This window comes from Oncorhynchus gorbuscha, linkage group LG03 (assembly GCF_021184085.1).
Source record: "Oncorhynchus gorbuscha isolate QuinsamMale2020 ecotype Even-year linkage group LG03, OgorEven_v1.0, whole genome shotgun sequence".
Lineage (NCBI taxonomy): Eukaryota > Metazoa > Chordata > Actinopteri > Salmoniformes > Salmonidae > Oncorhynchus > Oncorhynchus gorbuscha.
Window position 1 is genome coordinate 82,641,810 of NC_060175.1, and position 23,584 is coordinate 82,665,393.

The 23,584-nt window shown below is 40.2% G+C and overlaps 2 protein-coding genes and 1 pseudogene across 4 annotated transcripts; 1 reads left to right on the forward strand and 2 right to left on the reverse strand.

Moving 5' to 3' along the window:
- Window positions 1-393: 393 nt before the first annotated feature.
- On the forward strand, window positions 394-9,352 carry LOC124032050 (high mobility group protein HMG-I/HMG-Y-like). Of its 2 annotated transcripts, none has more exons than XM_046344065.1 (5): window positions 394-553; window positions 1,483-1,592; window positions 2,361-2,441; window positions 3,545-3,601; window positions 7,160-9,352. In XM_046344065.1, the coding sequence occupies exons 2-5, from the start codon at window positions 1,497-1,499 to the stop codon at window positions 7,226-7,228; spliced, it is 303 nt and encodes a 100-aa protein (XP_046200021.1). In that variant the 5' UTR covers window positions 394-553; window positions 1,483-1,496; the 3' UTR covers window positions 7,229-9,352. The 2 variants fall into 2 exon arrangements, with proteins under 2 accessions (XP_046200021.1, XP_046200022.1); XM_046344066.1 differs by lacking the exon at window positions 394-553 and adding an exon at window positions 594-796.
- A 180-nt stretch (window positions 9,353-9,532) lies between these two features.
- Window positions 9,533-22,969, reverse strand: LOC124032049 (small integral membrane protein 29-like). 2 transcript variants are annotated; one of them, XM_046344064.1, is made up of 5 exons: window positions 22,662-22,969; window positions 13,717-14,016; window positions 13,527-13,552; window positions 12,724-12,829; window positions 9,533-12,034 (listed from the first exon to the last, which is right to left on the reverse strand). In XM_046344064.1, exons 2-5 carry the CDS (start codon window positions 13,822-13,824, stop codon window positions 11,966-11,968), a joined length of 309 nt encoding a protein of 102 aa, XP_046200020.1. In that variant the 5' UTR covers window positions 13,825-14,016; window positions 22,662-22,969; the 3' UTR covers window positions 9,533-11,965. The 2 variants fall into 2 exon arrangements, with proteins under 2 accessions (XP_046200020.1, XP_046200019.1); XM_046344063.1 differs by lacking the exon at window positions 22,662-22,969 and adding an exon at window positions 14,860-15,385.
- On the reverse strand, window positions 17,467-20,845 carry LOC124017699 (annotated as a pseudogene).
- Window positions 22,970-23,584: the final 615 nt, after the last annotated feature.

Genomic DNA, 23,584 nt, shown 5'->3' on the forward strand with positions numbered 1-23,584 from the left:
ATGAATTGAAACCATTAACCACACTATTAAAGCAAACTCCTTAATGTATAGATACACTCAAAGAGTGGGACACAATTTTTTATTTTATAAATGGAGAACATGCTAAATGTGATAGGCAACAAGCCTACTAGGCCAATTTACAATACTACTTTTTAAAAACGTGATTTCAAGGTACATAATTTCTTTCAAACCAAGGGAGATATTTCATTGTTTAATATTGCTGTGGGAACACTACAGACTGTGGCTTTAACCTGGCTGTAGGATTAAAGGCATAAAGAAATGTCAGACTACAGGTTAGCCACCTGGACGCTGAAACAATACATCTGGATGTGAATGGGGGTTGGGGATGGATGAAGGGCTGGGGTGTTGGGTTGATGATGGTGGCCCACTTATCATATCTCCGCCCTCCAATGTTATAGCTCCTGTGAGGACGCCTCTTTAAATTGCCCTAAACTCCTTGAGACTGGCGCATTTTCTTTATCTTGGGGAAAGACAGACAGCTATTTTTAGCACGCTTTGGATCTGCACTTTCGCCTGCTTCATTTTAAATAAGGTAATTTTAAACAATCCTACAGTATTTTTTACTTTCTCTCGTCAAGGGATTCTCTTCTATAGCATACGTCTATTTGCTGTGCTGCACACTGGAATTTAAAGGGGCGGATTTTGTGTAGCCTAGTCTCTGTCGAATAAAACTCTTGTTTTAGCTAAAGGATTTAACCGGTAAAACAAGCGACTTGTTTGTGGGTGAACCATTCGTTATAATTCGGCGGAGGGCCATAATCTTCAAGGGATCAAGGTAGGAGCAATCCAACCTATTGCAACGAACACAAAACGGACCTTGCATTCGGTCACGTTTTCATTCTATTTTGACATAGGATTCGATAGGCTGGAAGCGTAAATGTTGTAAATGTGCTTCGATAACATTTTTTTGGACTAAAATAACGATATTGCATACAGTCTTATTCCGATTGAATTTCCTCTTTTTGTTTTCGTTTGCGTATTGTGCTTGATGGAGCAACGGGGCACCCGTAGCGACTGGGTTTTAAACATTCAGCCTATACCAAACTAGGACATTTCCCTCTGCTGTATCCTCGCATGTAGTTTGCATTTCTAAGTTATTGCTATTTGTGCAGTTCTTGAATTGTGTCAATTGCATTCATCACATTGTTTTCGCTTAAATAAAGATTTCCTTGGTAGACTGTCTCCATTGTGCGCGGACTCCGTCTGTATGTAGTGTTATACACAACCGGTTGATGTCACCCCGTTTATTTATCAGTAGTCCACGGATGCAGCACAGATGAGACACAAATAGTGCTGCAAATACACTGGGACGTGTCAAATGCTTATGTCACTGTACTTACTATGTAATAACACCTTTAAGAACCCTACGGTAAAGTGTCAGTTTTACATACAACAATAGAGATTGTAGTATATGGAATTGACATGCATTGTGAAATTAGACACTATTATTATTATTCTTAGGATTACACCTCAACATGAGTGATAAGGGCACCATTTCAACAAAAGAGGGAGCAGAGAAGAGGGGACGTGGAAGGCCAAGGAAACAGCCACCAGTGAAAAGTGGTTCCGATGTAAGTGTCTTTGTAACACAACATTACTTTCTCTGTGTATGGTAGATCATGTGTAGGCCCGGAAGTTTGCCTGCAGAGGAAAAACTAAGGGCCCTAGCTGGTTATGGCTCCCAGGCCTGGTTATGACCACCCAACTAGGGCCCCGGGTTTTCCTGGTTAGGTCATTAACCAGACCCCCCCCCCCCCACCAACCATGGTTGTGTACATCTGTAATGGTCATCATGTGTTCTGGCAGGTTGTCCGTGATACGTAGCCCGAACCCCTTAAACCAGTAGTAACCCACATACTCTTACCTCTGCTTCTAACTGATCGGTTTATGTAAGCAAAGTAGAAGCAATGTTTTCCCGTAGCAGTCTTCACTGGTCTTCATAAAGCTATATTATTGTTGGATTATAGTAAGCCACTACTTCCTACATACATCTTATTGTATGGCCTGATTTAAACCGCTGTCATTTCTCTAGAGCTTGTTACAGTAAATAGAACTTGGCAGCCTGTGGCTGTGACCACCTGTTAGTCCTAAAGTAGCAACGGGTGTCAGTTGCACTGACCTTGAACAGCGCACTCTTTGTGTCTTGAATAATAAAGTATTCCATTTAAGAAGGTGTGTGCTTCACATCATATATCTCCAAAAAATACACTTAATTTATTGTTGCGCCCATAGTGTCAAACCTTGGGATGCAACAACTATAGAACCACCATTTACATGTTTTCATCTTTGGCTGTAATGTTGTGCTGTCCGCCTGACCATTTCCCATATTTTTCTGCCAGGAGCCCAGTGGGTCCCCTACCCCAAAGAGGCCCAGGGGAAGGCCAAAAGGCAGCAAGAACAAGACTGTCACCAAGGGCAAGGTAAGGCAATTGGGTAGCCCTATTTTTACACAACTGAGTGAATGTGACCTGCTACTGTCACTTACGCTTAGCAGTCATCCTGCCAGAACCCGCAGGCCCCTGTTGACCACAGGTTACCATTAGGGTCAGATGGAGCAGCTGTCACAAGCCCCTATAGTTTTATCTGCCGCTATGGTTTTAACTTGATATTACCTGAGTTTTCAACCTCATCCTCATAGTCAAGCAAAAAGTAATTTCCTATGACGATTGATGACCCTTTTGTTATCACAAGGGGAGCTAACCTCGTTAGGTTCAAAGGATGTCCTGTTGTTAAGTACGATTTATACGTTAACTGTACATGTTTTGGCCCTTCTCGCCTCAAGTGTAAAAAATAACAGGACCATAGCTTCCCTTTCTAAGATCTTGGTTTACTGGCTGCTTGAAGAAACACTCAGTTTTGAGTTAATACTTCCCCCTGGCTTCCTGTCCTCCAGTTTCCTGTAGCTTGTCATGCACAGTGTGGTGCAGGTGCAGCAAGACTGTTTCCAAGCTGACATTACACCCCCCCCCCGAACACACATCCCTAGTTTTTTTCTCCCCGTTGTCACCATAGCAACAGGCGAGTTCTATTCCTCGCCCCAACCCCCACGCTCCTCTTAAGCGCTGTGTGTTGGTGTGTCTATGTGTATGTGCAGGGAAGGGATATATGTGTATATGTGCATGTGTGTTTAGGTTCAATGATAGATCTGAAGTGGGCTCAGGGAAGGGATATATGTGCATATAAGACTGTGTGTTTAGGTTCAAGGATAGATCTGAACTGGGCTCAGGGAAGGGATATATGTGTATATATGCATGTGTGTTTAGGTTCAAGGATAGATCTGAAGTGGGCTCGTTTCTTCTTGCCCAGTTTCACCAGCTGTCTCTGAGCCCCAGACCAGGTGGCCAGCGAACTGGAGTGCCCTGTGTGCAGTTCCTGTCAGCTTCCAAGATAATAGCCAATGAACCTGATGCCCTCAAGCCATCTGCTTTCTTATAGGAGTATTAGTGCCCTCTAGTGACAGTAGTTTAGCAGTTTTCTGTGCAGTTAGATTAATTGTTTGTTTTTCTTCCCTCGGTTTCTAAAGAAGACACCAGCAGCCTCAACTGCAGGGATGAAACGCAGGGGAAGACCTAAGAAGGAGGTAAGAGTAATTCTTATTATCATAGGTTTTAATATTATGGTTAACTAATGCCTCCCTCAATAATGTCCCTTGACTCTGACACACTCCTAAATTAAAACCCTTTTTTTTCATTGGTCCACTGTTATTACAGTTCCATAATGTTTTGCATGTTATTAGCTACGTTTTCAAGATATTGGACTTTCGAGAATCAAAGTTTCATGTTCCACATTATGATGCTGAAAAACACATTATTATGATGCTGCAAAATGCATCATCATGGTGCTGCAAAATGCATCATCATGGTGCTGCAAAACACATCAACATGGTGCTGCAAAACACATCAACATGGTGCTGCAAAACACATCATCATGGTGCTGAAAAACACATCAACATGGTGCTGCAAAACACATCAACATGGTGCTGCAAAACACGTCATCATGATGCTGCAAAACACATCAACATGGTGCTGCAAAACACATCAACATGGTGCTGCAAAACACATCAACATGGTGCTGAAAAACACATCAACATGGTGCTGCAAAACACATCAACATGGTGCTGAAAAACACATCAACATGGTGCTGCAAAACACATCAACATGGTGCTGAAAAACACATCAACATGGTGCTGAAAAACACATCATCATGGTGCTGAAAAACACATCAACATGGTGCTGCAAAACACATCAACATGGTGCTGCAAAACACATCAACATGGTGCTGCAAAACACATCAACATGGTGCTGAAAAACACATCATCATGGTGCTGCAAAACACATCAACATGGTGCTGCAAAACACGTCATCATGATGCTGCAAAACACATCATCATGGTGCTGCAAAACACACCATCATGGTGCTGCAAAACACATCAACAGGGTGCTGCAAAACACATCAACAGGGTGCTGCAAAACACATCAACATGGTGCTGCAAAACACATCAACAGGGTGCTGCAAAACACATCAACATGGTGCTGCAAAACACATCAACAGGGTGCTGCAAAACACATCAACATGGTGCTGCAAAACACATAGTCATGATAATGTGACAAGTGACACTTTGCTTCTTGAACATCTTAAAAACTTGACTGCTGACATGCTAAACATTTTGGGACTGTATCAACAGTGGACTAATAGTTTTTGGTGGTTCCCCTCCACATGCTCACTGCTGACAGAAATCCCAAAGGTTAGAATGCTTATGGCTAGTTCATACAAACAAAATGATGTACAACGTGATTGGTTTAATTAAGTTGGGGGAGGGGTTTCAGTGGCTACTGCTTATCTTCCACTGCTATTCAGCCACCAACAAAAAAACATGGTGGCTATTGTGTGCAAATTAAAACATTCAACTTAACCTTTTCTGTTTGCAACAACCAGCTAGCAGATGTGAAGTCAACTACACCTGGAGTATATTGCTTAATTTGAAACAATAAATATTCCAGACAACTTGCATTGAAGAAACATTCAGGATGACTTTCTTGAAACAAACACAGATAGTTCTGATGAGGAATTGACACATTTTGACCTAAAGCTGACCCCAGGGACATGTAAGGACGAGGTAAGTAACGATTGTTGAATTCTTTAAACACAACACTATGTAAAATAAAACTTTTTAAGACTTACATATATGACAATATAGTTTAGCTTGTTTTGAAGTAGTTGTGTTTTGCATTATTAAGGGGAATGTGTTCACTAGATGTTTTGTGGTATTGAATTTGTTGTTGATTAAACCTAAACCTAGCGGTCCCTAACTGTAGATAACTACCCTTTCATGATAACTCATGTCATAACTCTTTATTTATCTTTAAGGGGGAACAAACACTGGCTGGGACTGAGGAGAAATATGAGCGTCGTCTTGCCAGCGCCAAAATGCATGCTCTGTATTTATGTCAGGACAAAGAGCTGGAGCAAGAGGGTTGGAAGCTAGTAAATAGTTCTTATGCAAGGGATATGGTGGAAGCTAGGATGCAACTAGTGGCCAGTTGTACACCAGAGATGTGCAAATGTTTTAAGTCTGTATATCTCCCGGGCTTGATTGAGTGTCAGAGGAAAGAGCTCAAGGAACTCTTGGCAAGCCTGCACTGGACTGAGAGACTTATTAAGGCGTGCTATGCATCACTATGTACAGTTGAAGTCGGAAGTTTACATACACTTAGGTTGGAGTCATTAAAACCGTTTTTTCAACCACTCCAGACATTTCTTGTTAACAAACTATAGTTTTGGCAAGTCAGTCAAGACATTTACCCTGTGCATGACACAAGTAATTGTTCCAACAATTGTTTACAGACAGATTATTTCACTTAGAATTCACTGTACCACAATTCCAGTGGGTTAGAAGTTTACATACACTGTGCCTATAAACAGCTTGGAAAATTCCAGAAAATGATGTCATGGCTTTAGACGCTTCGGATAGGATAATTGACATTATTTGAGTCAATTGGAGGTGTACCTATGGATGTATTTCAAGGCCTACCTTCAAGTACCTCTTTGATTGACATCATGGAAAATCAACCAAGGCCTCAGAAAATAATTTGTAGACCTCCACAAGTCTGGTTCATCCTTGGGAGCAATTTCCAAATGCCTGAAGGTACCACGTTCATCTGTGCAAACAATAGTACGCAAGTATAAACACCATGGGACCACGCAGCCATCATACCACTTAGGAAGAAGACACATTCTATCGCCTAGAGATTAATGTACTTTAGTGCGAAAAGTGCAAATCAATCCCAGCAAAGGACCTTGTGAAGATGCTGGGGGAAATAGGTACACAAGTATCTATACCCACAGTAAAACGAGTCCTATATTTACACAACCTGAAAGGCCATTCAGCAAGGAAGAAACTTCTGACCCACTCGGAATGTGATGAAAGAAATAAAAGCTGAAATAAATAATTCTCTCTACTATTATTCTGACATTTCACATTCTTAAAATAAAGTGGTGATCTTAACTGGACTAAAACAGGGAATCTTTACTAGAATTAAACGTCAGGAATTATGAAAACTGAGTTTAAATGTATTTGGTTAAGGCATATGTAAACTTTCGACTTGTACTGTATGTTCTGTTATAGAGCTATTGAGGAACTGTCAAAGTTGAAAACTTTGTCAGCCATTTTATTTACAGAGAAAGAAAATGTATATTTGCCTTACAGACATGCTTTTATTGAGTCGATGGTGCACTAGAGTGAACCACTGTTACTTGTCTGAAACACAGATCAGTTGGTCTTTCATTTTACTTCATTCATATTGTATCTGCTTCGTATTATGTATATACTATTTTCTACATATTTACATATCCAATCTTTTTTGTTGTCGTTACAATTTTTTTTTGCACAATTGTATGTTAAGTTAATTGTGAATAAAACATGCACTGAAAATGCTTGTCTTGGGTGAGTCTTTGACCCGATTAGGTATAGTTGACTCCTAATAGATACTGTTGTTTGTATTGCAAATCAGTTATTGTAGTTGAAAGATTGATGCACTGCCTGCTGGTGATTTAGAGTATATTTAATCCAATTCCGTTTTGTTGTTGGTGTGAACCAGGAGAAACATGGGTTGACCGGTCTGTTTTTGGTGTCTTTTCAGGAAAAGGAGGAACAGACAGCCAAGGAATCATCATCTGAAGAAGGAGAGGAGGAGGAGGAAGACCAGTAAACTTGCTACCTCGCTCAACATACTGACTTCCTGTCAACCAGAGCTGGACTGAATTTCCAATACTGGTGCCACCCCAACCCCTGTTCTACTGTTCACTTTCTTGCCTTCTAGCCAAAGGAGGGTCAACAACACAGTTCATCCAACCTCTATCTGCAAATGCACTGGAAAACCAATGGATGTTTCTCGACAAGCATATATCTCTCAAAGAATCACAGGACAGGTGACAGACAACACTTTCTCTGTGGGTATGTCATGGTATTGCAAGTCTTTTATATTGGACTAAAGTATGCTCTGATGACTTTTTGGACACGCATCTTTCAAAAGACTGTAGCTTAGCGGTACTATTTTTTCCCTATCACCGGTATCTTGAGCTGGTATGGCATATACACTTATTTCCAGGTTTTCTATTGGACAAAAGGTGAGTTTTGCCTATGCTTGCTTTTTAAGTGTGAAGTGGTTAATCTATCCATTACACCTACTTACCAGTGATCTCGAGGATATACAGTATGATCATTAAATATATGGTTATAGAAAAGTTATTCGTGTAAATCTCTGTAGTAGACATCTCCCTGTTACTCCTGATTGTGCAGAATTCTTCCTCCCTCCCACCCAAAATAAGCTGTCCCTTACTAGTCTCTCTGGTGTGACTTGTGCTTGTCTCCCTATAGCCTCTTTGGGGCGCCACTGGAAAAGGCTTGTGTAAACTAAAGTGTACTGTTATTAATCAAAGATCTGATCAGGCTGATTGTTTTTTATCATGTTCCTCCGGGTCATTACGTGCCCTCAAATACCTGAGGAACTGTGCTGCTTCGACGTCTACGAAAACTCAACATAATAATGTCATAATGGCTTAAGGGTGGGTAGGCATTCATTGAGTCGGGAGCTACACTCTCATCAATCCAGGGAGCTTTTATTGAACTCTGGCATCTGCTGTTCCTCTTAATGTGGTCCTCCAGTCTACAGTACTTGTTGCGACCCATCGCCACTTGGTCAGTTCTAGGTGAAACAAACTGTGGTTGCCCAAACTAGGAGCTGGATTGTTACTATTGTAGCACTGTTTTATCCAATGGGTCTGTATAATAGCTGATCATTCCATTTCACCTCTTTACATGCCCAAGACCGTGTCATCATCACTTTGTACAGGATGTTGAAATACTCTGCTCTGTCTGTGAGGATACAGTCAGTGTCTGCTGTCTACTCTAGAAGAACTGTTTTTTGTTGTTGTTTCATTGTTTCTCAGTGTCAGGGATCTCTAGATCACAGTCCAGTTACTGGGTCTCTCCTCAAACCTACAAGCTGCTACAAACTCAGTTATAAAAACCCGTAAAACTGCATTGTGCCTGACAAGGCCCAGAATCTCATACTCACTTAACTTTCCCATATTGCATTCTTCAACTGGTTTCAAATGTACAATGTAACCTCTGGCAAGTGTTTGAGAATTGTTTGTATTACATAGTCTGTGTATTTTCTGTATTTTTTAATCTGACTGTAGCTTGGTATTCTAAAGACAACTGCCAAGCTACTAGTGAAAGTGTGCTCATTTGCCCCCCCCCCCCTGATGTGTACAGTCAGGGAGATCTGGCAGTTTTGCAAACTGTGTTCGCTGACTGTAGTTGATTAGCCAGCGTATTCTATCTTTTGAATAAATCTTACTTCTGGTGCACTGAAATGTTAGCTTGGTTCAGGTTGTTCAGATTGTCATGTGTGTGTTTAGTGACAAAAAACTGGGTGTTCTCTCCAGCTTGTAATTCCCTTGTAGGCCTCGTGCAGCTTTGGCACCGTGCTCTTTTCCATGTATAAGTCCCTAATGGCACCCTATTGCCTTTATAGTGCACTACTTTAGACCAGAGCCCTGTTCAAAAGTAGTGCACTATATAGGGAATAGGGTACCATTTGAGGGGTATCATGTTCATGTGGAACTCCGGTAATGAAATATATCCAATCACAGCTGCAACTATTTTGACAATGTACAATGTCCTTATGTACCAACATCATCCATGTACAATAATTCATGCAAAGTTGAGATGGGATCATTCTTTTAAATGTACAATGTCTATATTTCTATTGTGCCCTATGACAATTTGTATCCAGAAATGGTCAATAAATACAAGAATGTATAATTTGTTCAGTTGTCTTGTCCTGTATCTTCTTCACTTAAAATATATAGGCCTACATTGTGAGACTAACAAAAGCTAGACTAATGTATAGATCTATTAGACATAGTTTATCCTTGGCTTATTGCAGCTCTTTCCCAGTTTCTCCCAATTGTCACTGATGTTATCAAATGTTTACAAAGCCTGGATATGTACTCTTTCCATTTTATTTTTGCTATACTTTACATCCAGACCATCCATAAAAAGTCAATTTACTCACTAAGATATATACAAGTTTACTTCATGGACAGTAAAATCAAGCAACACGAATATTCAGTATTTTAACAAGTGTGTGAAACCTTTAACAGTCAAAATTACATTTAAAAAATGTATTTTCATCAGTTTATATTCTGGATTTCTTCAGAACTCGCCATGGCAATTCCCCAAAGAAACTGTTAATAGTAAGCAGGGTTGCAAATGTTTGGAACAGTGCAATTCATTTTAATCAAATGCATTATTACAGTTGAAGTCAGAAGTTTACATACACTTAGGTTGGAGTCATTAAAACTCATTTTTCAACCACTCCACAAACGTCTTGTTTACAAACTATAGTTTTGTCAAGTCGGTTAGGACATCTACTTTATGCATGACACAAATTTTTCCAACAATGGTTTACAGTTCAGTATTTCACTTATAATTCACTGTATCACAATTCCAGTGGGTCAGAAGTTTACACACTAAGTTGACTGTGCCTTTAAACAGCTTGGAAAATTCCAGAAAATGATGTCATGGCTTTAGAAGCTTCTGATAGGCTAATTAACATCATGTATATGTTTAATGTGAATGGGAATTAAATCATACACTTTATAAATAGTGGAGAGTAATATGTAGCAGTTCGCATTCAGGAGAAAGTCAACTATTCATGTCAAAAGTTTCAATTCCACATTAAAATAAATGGAAATACCTGATGTACAATGCGTGTACAAAATATTATGAACACCTGCTCTTTCCATGACATCGACTGACCAGGTGAAAGCTACGATCCCTTATTGATGTCACTTGTTAAATCCACATCAGTGTAGATGAAGGGAAGGAGACAGGTTAAAGAATGATTTGTAAGCCTTGGATTGTGTTGTGTATGGACATGTATTGTGGATGTGTGCCTTTCATAAGGTGAATTGGCAAGACAAAAGATTTAAGTGCCTTTGAATGGGGTATGGGAGTAGGTGCCAGGTGCACCAGTGTGTCAAGAACTGCAGCGCTGCCGAGTTCTTCACACTCAACAGTTTCCCGTGTATATCAAGAATGGTCCACCACCCAAAAGACATCCAGCCAACTTAACACAACTGTGGGAAGCATTTGAGTCAACATGGGCCAGCATCCCGGTGAAATGCTTGCGACACATTGCAGAGTCCATGCCTAGGTGAATTTAGGCTGTTCTGAGAAATTGCAACTCAATATTAGGAAGGTGTTGTTAATGCTTTGTACACAGTGTATGTTTAAATTCTTATCAAGTGGATTCCAACATACTGTACATATACATGTGCTGATAAGATGATTGATTTCAATGGAAGCCTTCATCCTTCTCATCCTGAATACATGACATTCACAAATGCAAGGAGGAAAGGAGGGTAACTTAGAGCACATATAATTCAAGGATGAATCACTGGTCACTTATTTCTTTAAAAATATGGGTGGCTGAGGTTTCCTGAGTACTGTATACAGTCAGGCCTATGGTATTCTTCAAAAGAGATTCTTCTCCTAGAAGAACAGTCCTCCTGGTGCCCTGTCTTCCCAACAGGACATTTTTAGGGCAGTAGCCACAGCTAAATAGTGGATGGGAGTGGGTGGGGTAGGGGGAGGTTGGTTGACTAGTTACATTCATTTGCCATCTCTTCTCTCTCTATACATTCTCCTTCTGATTTCACCACCTTTTCATCATAACATACAGTATCTGTATGATGACGAGGAGGTATTGATTTGGTTGCTTTCATAATGGCATTCAAAGTGCCACAGACAGGGAAACAAAACAGCAACTTAAGAAATCAAATTGATTGATTGCATACCTTCTGTGTAACTTCTATTACATTGAATAGTGAGGGATATAGTAACCTAATTTTACACCACTAAAGCTAGTAGTACAACGGTAAGCATCCCACCCAAGGTCAAGGCTTTGCTAATCTCACTGGAAACAATAGACATTTAAGGCAAATGTAACACCAGTGTCTTGTTTGGATGGATGGCACCATCTTAGTTTCAGTAACGCCCACATTATGACACACACAAACACAGTAAAAAATAAAATAAAAACTTGAATAAATAATCTCAAATAAATAAATGTCCACCAGTAGTTAGCCAACATGTCATGGTTTAGGGTATGTCGCAGCTTTCGGGCACAGGGGCATGGCATCAGAGGTTCACAATCACATAATAACCAACCTCCTCTTAGCTTAGAGGCTGACGGTGTACAAAGTAAATGCTCCACAGAGATGATGACTGAGGAGGAGCATGATGCGAAATGCATGACAGGCTCATTGCTTTTCCTAAAACCCCTTTATGTTGAATGACTGACAAATCTGGCATCTCAAGGGTTAACTCCACTGATCTGTATGATGTCACAGATCTATGTCCTGCTCCAACACACTCATGCATGGGTATCTTTCATCAACAGCGGTCTTTGCTGCTGGTATGATCGTGCCCAACCCTTCACCACCTGCAGACACAAAGTCACATACTAGATTTCAGATAATCTGACTGTAACCTGAGTTTTTCTTCATTACTGTTGTACATGGCATGCATTTGAAATAAACACTGTGTGCAAATTCCTTAAGTGACGCACAATGTGTGCCTAAAGATGACTTGACTTACACCAGAGTTGGAAACAAGCTCCAACAGGTCCAGCTAGGGGAGTTTTCCCCACGCGTCCGCCACGCAATTCATACCGAACAGAAACGTAAAGTGATATCAAGTCGGGTGACCAGACTCTCTGGGAGTTAGATAGAAAGGCATCCGACGCGCGGGCAGGATGCTCCGAATTATTATTCACATATAATCGAGGGTACATAGTCGTACCGCATCTCCGCAAAATAAACCTACCTTTACATTTTAGTCATTTAGCAGACACACTTATCCGGTTGACCAAGTTCTCAAATGTCTACATTCGTTAATATCTTCATTCATAAAAGATTTTTAAAAGGCAGCACTTTCAGAACTGATCTTTAATTTTTTTACAAAGATGAAGCACAATGCGGCTCCATTTGATACTACTACATTACATAAAAAGGCCTTTATTTATACGGGGCCAATGTTGCCATCTAGTGTTTGTAAAAGTGCCACATAGGGAAGGAACTCAGATGTTACTGTAGCCTATCAATTAATTCAAAGACGAGGGTGAAATCATACCTTAGTATCTTCCTCTTTCCACAGCATTTCCTGTTCAACTTCATGTAATTCTTCAGAGGGGTCGTAAGTATAGACTGGAAGCAACTGGTGCCGAAGCCTGTCAATTCTGAAACACACAATAGGAAAGGAGTATACCGTAACATGGTGACCAATGCAAGAATATTTTTTTTTTTTTACATTATTGTAAGATTTCTGTGTTTTGTTCAAAAGGAGTTGGCCAATTTAAAAGTGCACTATGCATAAATTACTCCACCATTTTCCGGTAGTTTAGTTTGCCTCATTTCAGTTTGTGACAAAACAAGCAGACATTGTGTAGAGAATCCTTGTACCATCTAAACCGCTGTGAAATATATTTTCCCAAACCAAAAATATTTTATATATTTTTTTATATTAAAGCAAAAGACACAAAAACTAAACTTAAGGAAGCATAGAAATAGCACCCATAGAACATATCTACCTCAGACTGGCTTTCAATTTGTATTTATTTTATTTTACCTTTATTTAACTAGGCAAGTCAGTTAAGAACAAATTCTTATTTTCAATGAAGGCCTAGGAAAAGTGGGTTCAGGGGCAGAACGACAGATTTGTACCTTGTCAGCTCGGGGGTTTGAACTTGCAACCTTCCTGTTGCTAGTCCAAAGCTCTAACCACTAGGCTACCCTGCCACCCCAGGGAATGAAAGATCTATAACGAACATTTCTATGTGAATTTGGCCAGGTCACCCAAAAAGTTACATAATGTAGCTTTAATAAGTAACCAAACACCTGCTGAGAGCAATAAGGAAGAGAATAAAAGGAAGTTACCTTCTCTTCTTGCGCACATACAGCACCTGCAATAAAAAAAGATGACTAGTTTAGCTGGTTCAAATAAAATACAGGAGATGTTATGTGGTCATTTTAAAGGTTATTAAATCAAAAGCTTTAGCTCATCAAAGTAGTACTTCTTAACTGTATCACTGTAGGCCAACATGTGATGTTCCTGTTAGCCACTCACCACAGCTGCAGCTATCCCGATGAAGGTGATCAGGAAGAATGGTACCAACAATGAGCTGACTGCCACATCCCTGTCTATGGGGGCAGGGGGCTGAGTAGTGCTGTTCATTGCATATGTGTGGGTAGAGGGTGAGTCAGGGGCTGCTAGGCTGTCCCAGCCAAGCTTCGGAAGCAGCAAATCCCCAGTCGGATTGACAAGTTAGGCGGTAGCAGTCCTCTCCCAGTTGTTTTTTCCTCATCCTTGTCGCTCATGTGACTTCCACATGGTCTCTCCCCTTTCACTAATCAGTGTGAAATATGCCTGAGGGCCAAAAGACAAAACAAGTAGAAATCACATGGTTAGGCATACGAGAAAGAGGAAAAATGGCAGAGAAATCTTCACCCAAATTTGATACAGATAGATCAAAGTGCACAGAGTAAATAGTTTCACTAATAGCTAGCTATGATGGCAAACTTTTTTTTATGGAGGCCTCTATAATCTGCTTTCTGGCCACCGTTTCCACATGAAACGGTAATAGTAGAGAGCATGACCCATAATAGAAGTCACATTTTTGGATATGTCCTACATTTTTACCTAGTAGTCATGTGGTCCACACAACAATGTCCATATTATTCACATGTGTGGGCCCGCGTAAAATGCTGCTCCGGTTGGACTATCTGATTTAGCTTTAGCAAACTAATACTCAAATGTCTAGCTAAATTACAAATAATTGTAACAGATTCAGATGCATCTTATGTGCGCAGCACCCAGGCCGAGGCACGTGAATAGCATACATCAAATATGCTGGCCACCACTACACTTGGTTGTATGATGGTTTTGGGTGGCCAAAACCGTGTAGGTCAAACAAGGCTTAACCAGATGTTTGGCAACCTAGTAACTAGCTGTATTACTTGGCTCGTTAAAGTTGCTACGCAAACAATGTCATGCATCGTGTGTTTAGCTTGCTGAATTGAACAGCTCCAGCAACGTTGTCACAGACCAACTTGGTAGCACAGCTTTTGGATTATGCAGCTCAATTTATTTTTCACTTTGGCGTATTGCAAGTGTCTTAGAAGAGTACCACTGCGGATAACCATATGGGTAGCTCGACATTATTTGTCCAATTTACCTTAAATCAGGAAAGTGATTAAAATGAACACTCACCGAACGTTGCTCCTCTTTCACTCTGCAGCTAACCAGGAAGAAAACATAATAGCCCTTTGATTGACAAGCCAATTCATGAAAGCAGGGAATGGGAGACGGAGGAATGCAGCCAATGAAGCGTCTCTGGAACAGACAGAAGCTGAGTGCTATGCACCTGATGCGTCGGTACGTGTCGCCAAACTCATACTGTACACCATTTATTAAGGCCTGTCATATCAATTTACCAAATACTCTTTGGTATTTTAATAGGCCTATTGTATGGACGAAGAGGTAGTCCGTGCAGTGAGAGGGTTGACTTACAGCATTTCCCTCCTTCCATTAATGCAGAAAATTGGAATTGCAATTACATTATTTCTCAGACCAACTCTTTTCCGCATCCCTCTCTCTCCATTGGGCTCTGCACCACCAATCCCTTCCCCTCACTAGGCCCTCGAAAACATAGCTCATGTAAACAGATGACTCTATATCTGGCACATAGGCAGCCAGTTCAATACAAAGTTCAATGCCAAGAACTGCAGGCAGACACAATGAGAGAAGGCCCAGGGCAGATAATGGACCACGCTTGGTCAAATTGGGGGGGAAACAAACATGTACAGTGTGAACCATAGACTAAGTAGACCATGGTGACTTATAGTAAATGTAAGAAAAAAGATGAGTCCTTGCTCAGGTATGGAGAGGATGGACAAAGTAAAGAGCAATCATATATGGCACTGAGAATGTTTGTACTGGTGGGAGACCTCTACTTATGTTGGTGCTTGGGAGATGAAATCATCTTTGTACTTGTGGTTCTATGTAAACCTACGGTAAGGCATGGGCATTTACTGTATATCGACTGGTTGCTCTGCTGTTTATGCATGATCTGAACCTAGAACATTTAGATTATTTGGGCAGTTATAAAGAGCCTATCTACAGCGGAGTAAGAGCATGAACTCTGGAAAAAAAGAGATTGTTTATTCAATCTATAATTTAAAAAAAGAAAAGTAATGTGTTTACATTAATCATACCTGCTATTTCAATAATTTACGGTGTTTTGGTCAAGGACAGGGTCCTCTAAGTCACATACTGGTAAGTAAAGCAGTAGATAAGAATGTGTAGTAAAGCTATAAAGAACTGTAATAAAGATGTTTCATGAGACAAGAATGAATATGGGAAATTATTGTGAAAAAAAGGCATGAAAAGTCATTGTTAAAAATTATCTTAACCCACCCCCTCTCTTTCTGTCTATTTTTCTCTCTTTGTCTCTCTTTCTGTAGTTGGGTCTTTGAGTGGGAATCCGGTGTGGGTAAGTTGTGCAGCAGCCTCCAGGAATCCTCATTCCAGGAACTGTCATTCAATCGGCTCAACAAATACACACACAGACTCACTCAGAAACACCTCTGCATTAGTGAAAAATCTGAGACACTTCAAACACTCTGTGGTTGAACTGGAGTCAAACAGAAACAGGCTTAATCATTCTGGGAAAGGTTAAAAAAAAACACCCCCCACTCCCTGCAACACACGCTCTCTCTCAGTTTCTATGGTTTCCTCAAAGAGCACTGCATTTTCCCTGTCTTTATTTTCCTAGAAAGAGAGGTGAGCTCAAGCTGAGCTGAGTCAACATCAAGGGATTAAGCCAAATAGGGTTCAAATGCACTTTTGCTATTCTCAATCATTCTCAAGTGGCACATACAGAAACGGTTATAAAATAGGCAGTTATCAAATTTCTATGGCTTATCTAAAAAAAATGTTTTACTTTAGCTTCTGTCACACATGAAAACAGATCAATGCCATAATCCCAATGGCTCTGCCAAATGGTTGCAAATACCATAAGAGGCTCATTTACACTGTACATTAGGAGATGTAGGAGGATTTGGAAGTATTTTTTGCTCATTTCAAGAGATGGTTATTTCAGATCTATAAAGGAACCCAAATGTAGACCTGAAATTGAGTAACACAATGACAGTCTTTAAAAAAAACTAAAAGTGTAATCAGCTGAAACTACACAACCTTGATCATGACCAAGTTACACTGCAGGATTAAGAGAAAATGGGAATGGATAGGACACTCAGATCAGCCACCTTTGCAGCATAAAGACATAAAGACACTATAAGACAACTAAGACAAGACGATAGTCTGGAATCCATCATCAATCAAATTCAATCCAATTTATTTATAAAGCCCTTTTCACATCAGCATTAAAAAATCCCCCATAAATAAAAGCCACGGTACATCATGTGAATTGGTTGAATACTTTATAGTGTTTTTAATTAATGTGGTCCATTATACATTAATCATTCTTTAATACTGTTTATAGAACAATAACAAAGCTTTTATCTATTCCTCTTTGTTATGTTCTTCTAACTGTTATTTATTTCAGCATTCCATTTCAGTACTCTCAATAGTTAATTTAGTTGAACTAACCTAAGATGGTGATAGGTAGGTGAATTTTGCCTCTGATACATAGCAGTTAACAGCGTTGGGCCAGTAACCAAAAGGCTGCTGGTTCAAATCCCAGAGCCGACTAGGTGAAAAATCTGTCAATGATCCCTAGAACAGGGCACTTAACCCTAATTGCTCCTGTAAGTCGCTCTGGATAAGAGCATCTGCTAAAGGACTCAAGTATAAATGTAAAAATACACGTAGGGATTTGCTAAATGATCATCTAGGAACCAGCATGTATACAGCTGAGAGCCAATTTTCAACACAACATTAGGACATTGATCATTGATGTCCAATTAAAGTATAATTCAGGAATATCAAAACATCAGATGAGCATTTCCTACAGCACAAAAGGGTATTCCAGCAAGAAGTCATGTAGCCACCCTGGCAAGGGTAAGTCCTGGTGACAGCGAGAATTCTGGTTAATAGTGATGCGGCAAAAGTGCTGGAGACTAGGGAAAACTTTATGGAGGGGGCAGATGAGCTTGAGCTGCAGAGTTCTCTCTTCAGAGGGCAGATGGTTTGCTCCTCCTGTTTCCTTTTGAGCCCTGAGTCTCTCCTTTTAACTGACCAGAAGCTTATAAGTCAAGGCATAGTGCTGCATCAGATCTACAGCCCCCTCAACCCTCTGCATTCGTGGCCATGCCACAATCACAGAGTCGAAGCCAAACACTCCATTGCCATGCTCTATGTGGAGGTGTGAGGGGCCAAGGCTGGTCTTCACAGACAGGGTAAGGAGGTAGCCTGGTAGGAGCTGTCCCGCAACAGGAAAGTCCCCTCTGGAGCTTTAATCAGAACTTGTTTAGCCTGAGTAGCTGTCAGGGGGCCCCAGTACTAGCCTGAAGAACACCGAGAGAGGGGAGCATAAGCAAGAGGGAGAGGGACATGCGGCTGAGAATATTAGATTCATAAGTGTGCAATACGTTTAGGCTGTCAAATATTCTTTACATAATGTCATCTGAATTTAAATGTTAGGCTACATTCATGTCAGATATAGCAGGCTATAAAGGTTCAATTCTGCTTATTTAAAAAAAAATCAATCTGTTGTATGTCAATCAATCTGTTGTAGTCTGAATATTCTAATAAAATGGAAAATGTGTTCAGAGTCCTTACACGGCAACTGAAATAGTCCATTAATCGAAATGTCGGCCCACAATAATGAAAATATGCTAACCTGACTCCCGAAGATGAAACATGGCTCTTTGCAACAGTGCGACATCCTCTCTTAGTCTTGACGCACTTTGACATGACTCCAGCTTGCAGTCCTTTAGCCGGATTGCGTTGAGGTATTTGTCAGGGGCACCGGTCGGTATAATCATTGTGCATGACAGCAATGGAACACTTGAGGATTTGAGCGTCCAATGGTTGAGGATTTGAGCGTCCAATGGTTCTCAATTTGTTTGTTGACCCAAGGTCTGGTTTGAGTCACTGTCTGCTATTTCAGACACGCACTGAGAATGCAAACAGACACACAAATCATCTAAGGTGCAAGTATTAATTTTGTTACGTTACAGCCTTATTCTAAAATTGATTAAATAATTGTTTTCCTCAATCTACATACAATAGCCCATAATGACAAAGCAAAAATATGTTTTTAGAAATGTTAGCAAATGTAAAAAAGAAATAAACAGATAACTCATTTACATAAGTATTCAGACCCTTTGCTATGAGACTCGAATTTGAGATCAAGTGCATCCTGTTTCCACTGATCATTCTTGCGATGTTTCTACAACTTAATTGGAGTTCACCTGAGACAAATTCAATTGATTGGACATGATTTGGAAAGGCACACACCTGTCTATATAAGGTCCCACTGTTGACAGTGCATGTCAAAGCAAAAACCAAGCCATGAGGTAGAAGGAATTGTCCGTAGAGCTCCGAGACAGGATTGTGTCGAGGCACAGATCTGGGGAAAGGTACCAAAACATTTCTGCAGCATTGAAGGTCCCCAAGAACACATTGGCCTTTATCATTCTTCAATGGAAGAAGTTTGGAACCACCAATACTCACCCTAGAGCTGGCCGCACTGAGCAATCGGGGGAGAAGGGCCTTAGTCAGGGAGGTGACCAAGAACCCGATGGTTACTCTGACAGAGCTCCAGAGTTCCTCTGTGAATATGGGAGAACCTTCCAGATGGACAACCATCTCTGCAGCACTCCACCAATCAGGCTGTTATGGTAGAGTGGCCAGACGGAAGACAATTCTCGGTAAAAGCCACATGACAGCCCGCTTGGAGTTTGCCAAAAGGCACCTAAAGACTCTCTGACCACGAGAAACAAGATTCTCTGGTCTGATGAAACCAAGATTGATGTCTTTGTCCTGAATGCCAATTGTCATGTCTGGAGGAAACCTGGCACCATCCCCACGGTGAAGCATGGGGGTGGCGGCATCATGCTGTGGGGATGTTTTTCTAGTCAGGATCGAGGGAAAGCACAGAGAGATCCTTGATGGAAACCTGCTCCAAAGCGCTCAGGACCTCAGACTGGGGCAAAGGTTCACCTTCCAACAGGACAACCCTAAACACACAGCAAAGACAACGCATGAGTGGCTTCGGGTCAATTCTCTGGATGTCCTTGAGTGGCCCAGCCAGAGCCCGGACTTGAACCTGATCGAACATCTCTGGACACACCTGAAAATATCCAACCTGACAGAGCTTGAGAGGATATGTAGAGAAGAATAGGAGAAGTTCCCCAAATACTGTTGTGCCAAGCTTGTCGCATCATATCCAATAAGACTCAGGGCTGTAATCGCTGCCAAAGGTGCTTCAACAAAGTAGTGAGTAAAAGGTCTGAATACTTATGTAAATGTGATATTTACATTAACTTTTTATACAGTGGCTTGCAAAGTATTCACCCCGTGGCATTTTTCCTATTTTGTTGCCTTACAATCTGGAATTAAAATGGATTTTCTGGGGGTTTTGCCATTTGATTTACACAACATGCCTACCACTTTGAAGATTAAAAATATGTTTTATTGTGAGACAAACAAGAAATAAGACGAAAAAACAGAAACCTTAAGCATACAATTACAGCTGCAAGTCTCTTGGGGGTATATCTCTATAAGCTTGGCATATCAAGCCACTGGGATTTTTGCCCATTCTTCAAGACAAAACTGCTCCAGCTCCTTCAAGTTGGATGCACAGCAATCTTTCAGTCATACCACAGATTCTCAATTGGATTGAGATCTGGGATTTGACTAGGCCATTCCAAGACATTTAAATGTTTCCCCTTAAACCGCTTGAGTGTTGCTTTAGCAGTATGCTTAGGGTCATTGTCCTGCTGGAAGGTGAACCTCCGTCTGTCTAAAATCTCTGGTTGACTGAAACAGGTTTCCCTCAATAATTTCCCTGTATTTAGCGGCATCCATCATTCCTTCAATTCTGACCAGTTTCCCAGTCCCTGCCGATGAAAAACATCCCCACAGCATGATGCTGCCACCACCATGCTTCACTGTGGGGATGTTGTTCTCGGGGTGATGAGAGGTGTTGGGTTTGCGCAAGACATAGCGTTTTCCTTGATGGCCAAAAAGCTACATTTTTGGCTCATCTGAGCAGAGTACCTTCTTCCATATTTTTGGGGAGTCTCCCACATGCCTTTTGGCGAACACCAAACGTGTTTGCTTCTTTTTTTCTTTAAGCAATGTATTTTTTTCTGGACACTCTTCCGTAAAGCCCAGCTCTCTGGAGTGTACAGCTTAAAGTGGTCTTATGGACAGATACGCCAAAGGGTGTGAATACATATGCACGCACCACTTTTAAGGGGGGGTTTTCAATAATTTTTTTGAAACAAGTAAAAAATATATATTTCACTTCACCAATTTGGACTATTTTGTGTATGTCCATTACATGAAATCCAAGTAAAAATATATTTAGATTACAGGTTGTAATGCAACAAAATAGGAAAAAAATGCCAAAGGGCATGAATACTTTTGCAAGGCGCTGTATATAAATTTGCAGAAATGTCTAAAAACCTATTTTTGCTTTGTCATTATGGGGTATTGTGTGTAGATTGTGGGAATAAAAAAATATATATTTTAGAATAAGGCTGTAACGTAAACAAAATATTGGAAAAAAATTGTGAACACTTTCTGAATACACTGTGAATTCCGGATAATTACTAATATAAAAATTATATAAAAGAATTTCAAAAGCTAGACACTGACGCCTAGCCATAATACATGTGTTATTATCACTCCATGATTTGAAAAGTGTGCTGTGTTGAATAGCCTACAGTGCCTTCAGAAAGTATTGACCCCCTTGACTTTTTCCACATTTTGTTGTTACAGCCTGAATTTAAAATGGATTAAATTGTGGGTTTTTTTGTCACTGGCCTACACACAATACCCCATAATGCCAAAGTGGAACTATGTATTTCGAAATAATTTTAAATTAATTAAAAATTAAAAGCTGGAATGTCATGAGACAATAACCTAAAACACAAGCCAAATCTACACTGGAGTTGTTTACCAATAAGACAGTGAATTTTCCTCTTAGAGACTTACCCAGGAAGACACACAGCTGTAATCACTGCCAAAGGTGATTCTAACATGTATTGACTCAGGGGGTTGAATACTTATCTAATCAAGATATTAGTGTTTTATTTTTCATAAATGTTTTACAAATGTAAAAAAAAAAAATCTGCTTTGACATTAGAGTAGTGTGTAGTTCTTTGACAAAATGTTAATTAAATCAATTTGAATCCCACTTTGTAAAAACAAAATGTGGAAAAAGTCAAGGGGTGTGAATACTTCCTAAAGGCACTGTACATGCGTCCTACATGTGTCCTAATAATTCCACTCACTATATTGAATAGTATGGTCGTTGGACAAATCTTAGACTAAACTTGTAGTCCTATATATCGGCATTTGAAAGTGTGCTATTTCTCATCTACTAAGTGCGTTCTTGGAAGACCCCAAAGGGCAAACCCAATATTTTTTTTATAACTAACTAAATCTCATTGTTCTGTGGTTCAACCCTTGAAATAGCCTACTCAGGAGATCTTCTCCCCTAGAACCAAATGACAACCTTTTCACGTTTTTCACAGTTTCAACGTTTCACAATTTTACATGAAAATTGTATAGTTTGCGCAACGGTTAGGCTGGATACCTACGCTCTATATCGCCTACATCGTCAATTGGCAATATAGAACATGCGTACGAATACACAAACGAATATGCTGAGTAAAGTGTGATGGGATTGAAATGAAAAAGTATTCGTGTTAATGCTGCAAACAAAAGATTGTGCTGAATCTCAACTGACGTCTCCTTGAGGCATGAAGACATTTCCTGTCATAGAAATCGCATGGCAGTTACTCCTGTTTGGGCAACATACATTCAATAACACAGAAAATATATGTTTGGCTGCTACAACTGATCATTAATTTTACCTGCACTGGTTAAACAGGTCATGTCCTCCGAAATTCATGATTGAAGCCTTGAGCGGACACAACGATGGAAAGATCTGTTCTGAAGCACTTGTTTTGTTTCCAGCTATATAAACAGAACATTTCAGGAATATAATCAACAAATAATCCACAATGTTCCCCACGAGCTGCCTGCCGTGTAAACACACGATTTGACGCTCTATCGGTCTGGGCGATTAGTTGTTTTTACATTTTTTTTACAATGTTTCCTTCTCTAGTTTAATTGTTGATCGAGCGCACGTCTTTCCATGAACATTCCCAGAAAGACCGGTCACGTGTGTGTGATTTGGTCTGGCTCTGTTCCAGCAATCCATTGCAAAGACAATTAAGTCACCCACAGACACAGTGGAGCGAACGGAAAAGGGTTTAGGCCCCACTGAAAGGTGCATTCTGTAAAATGTGCGATATGACTTTACATTATAGCTCAGAATAGTTGCAATAACATGCTTACAATGCATAGCCTATTTATTCATAATTTAAACATGATTTGTTAATTTGCCAGATCCCTTTAATTTCAGTAGGCTATAATGATATTCTTATTTCAGGGTAATAGGTCTATACCATAGGCTGTTTTGTGCTTGTATATAGAGGATAAACACGGCTTGGAAGCCAGTGGGGGAGCCATATGAGGATGGGCTCATTGTAATTGCTGGAATGGAGTATTCTAATGGAGTAGAACATGTGGTGTCCGTATGGTTGCTACGTTCCATTTATGCCATTCAAGACAATACAATGAGCATGTCCTCCTATAACTCCTCCTTGTCATATTATTTATATTATATTATATTACAAAACCCTCCTTTTATTGCCTACTTGCTTTTTTCTATAGCCTTCATAATGTTTTTTTTTATAAAAAAAAACATTATAAAAAATCCATGACAAATTCA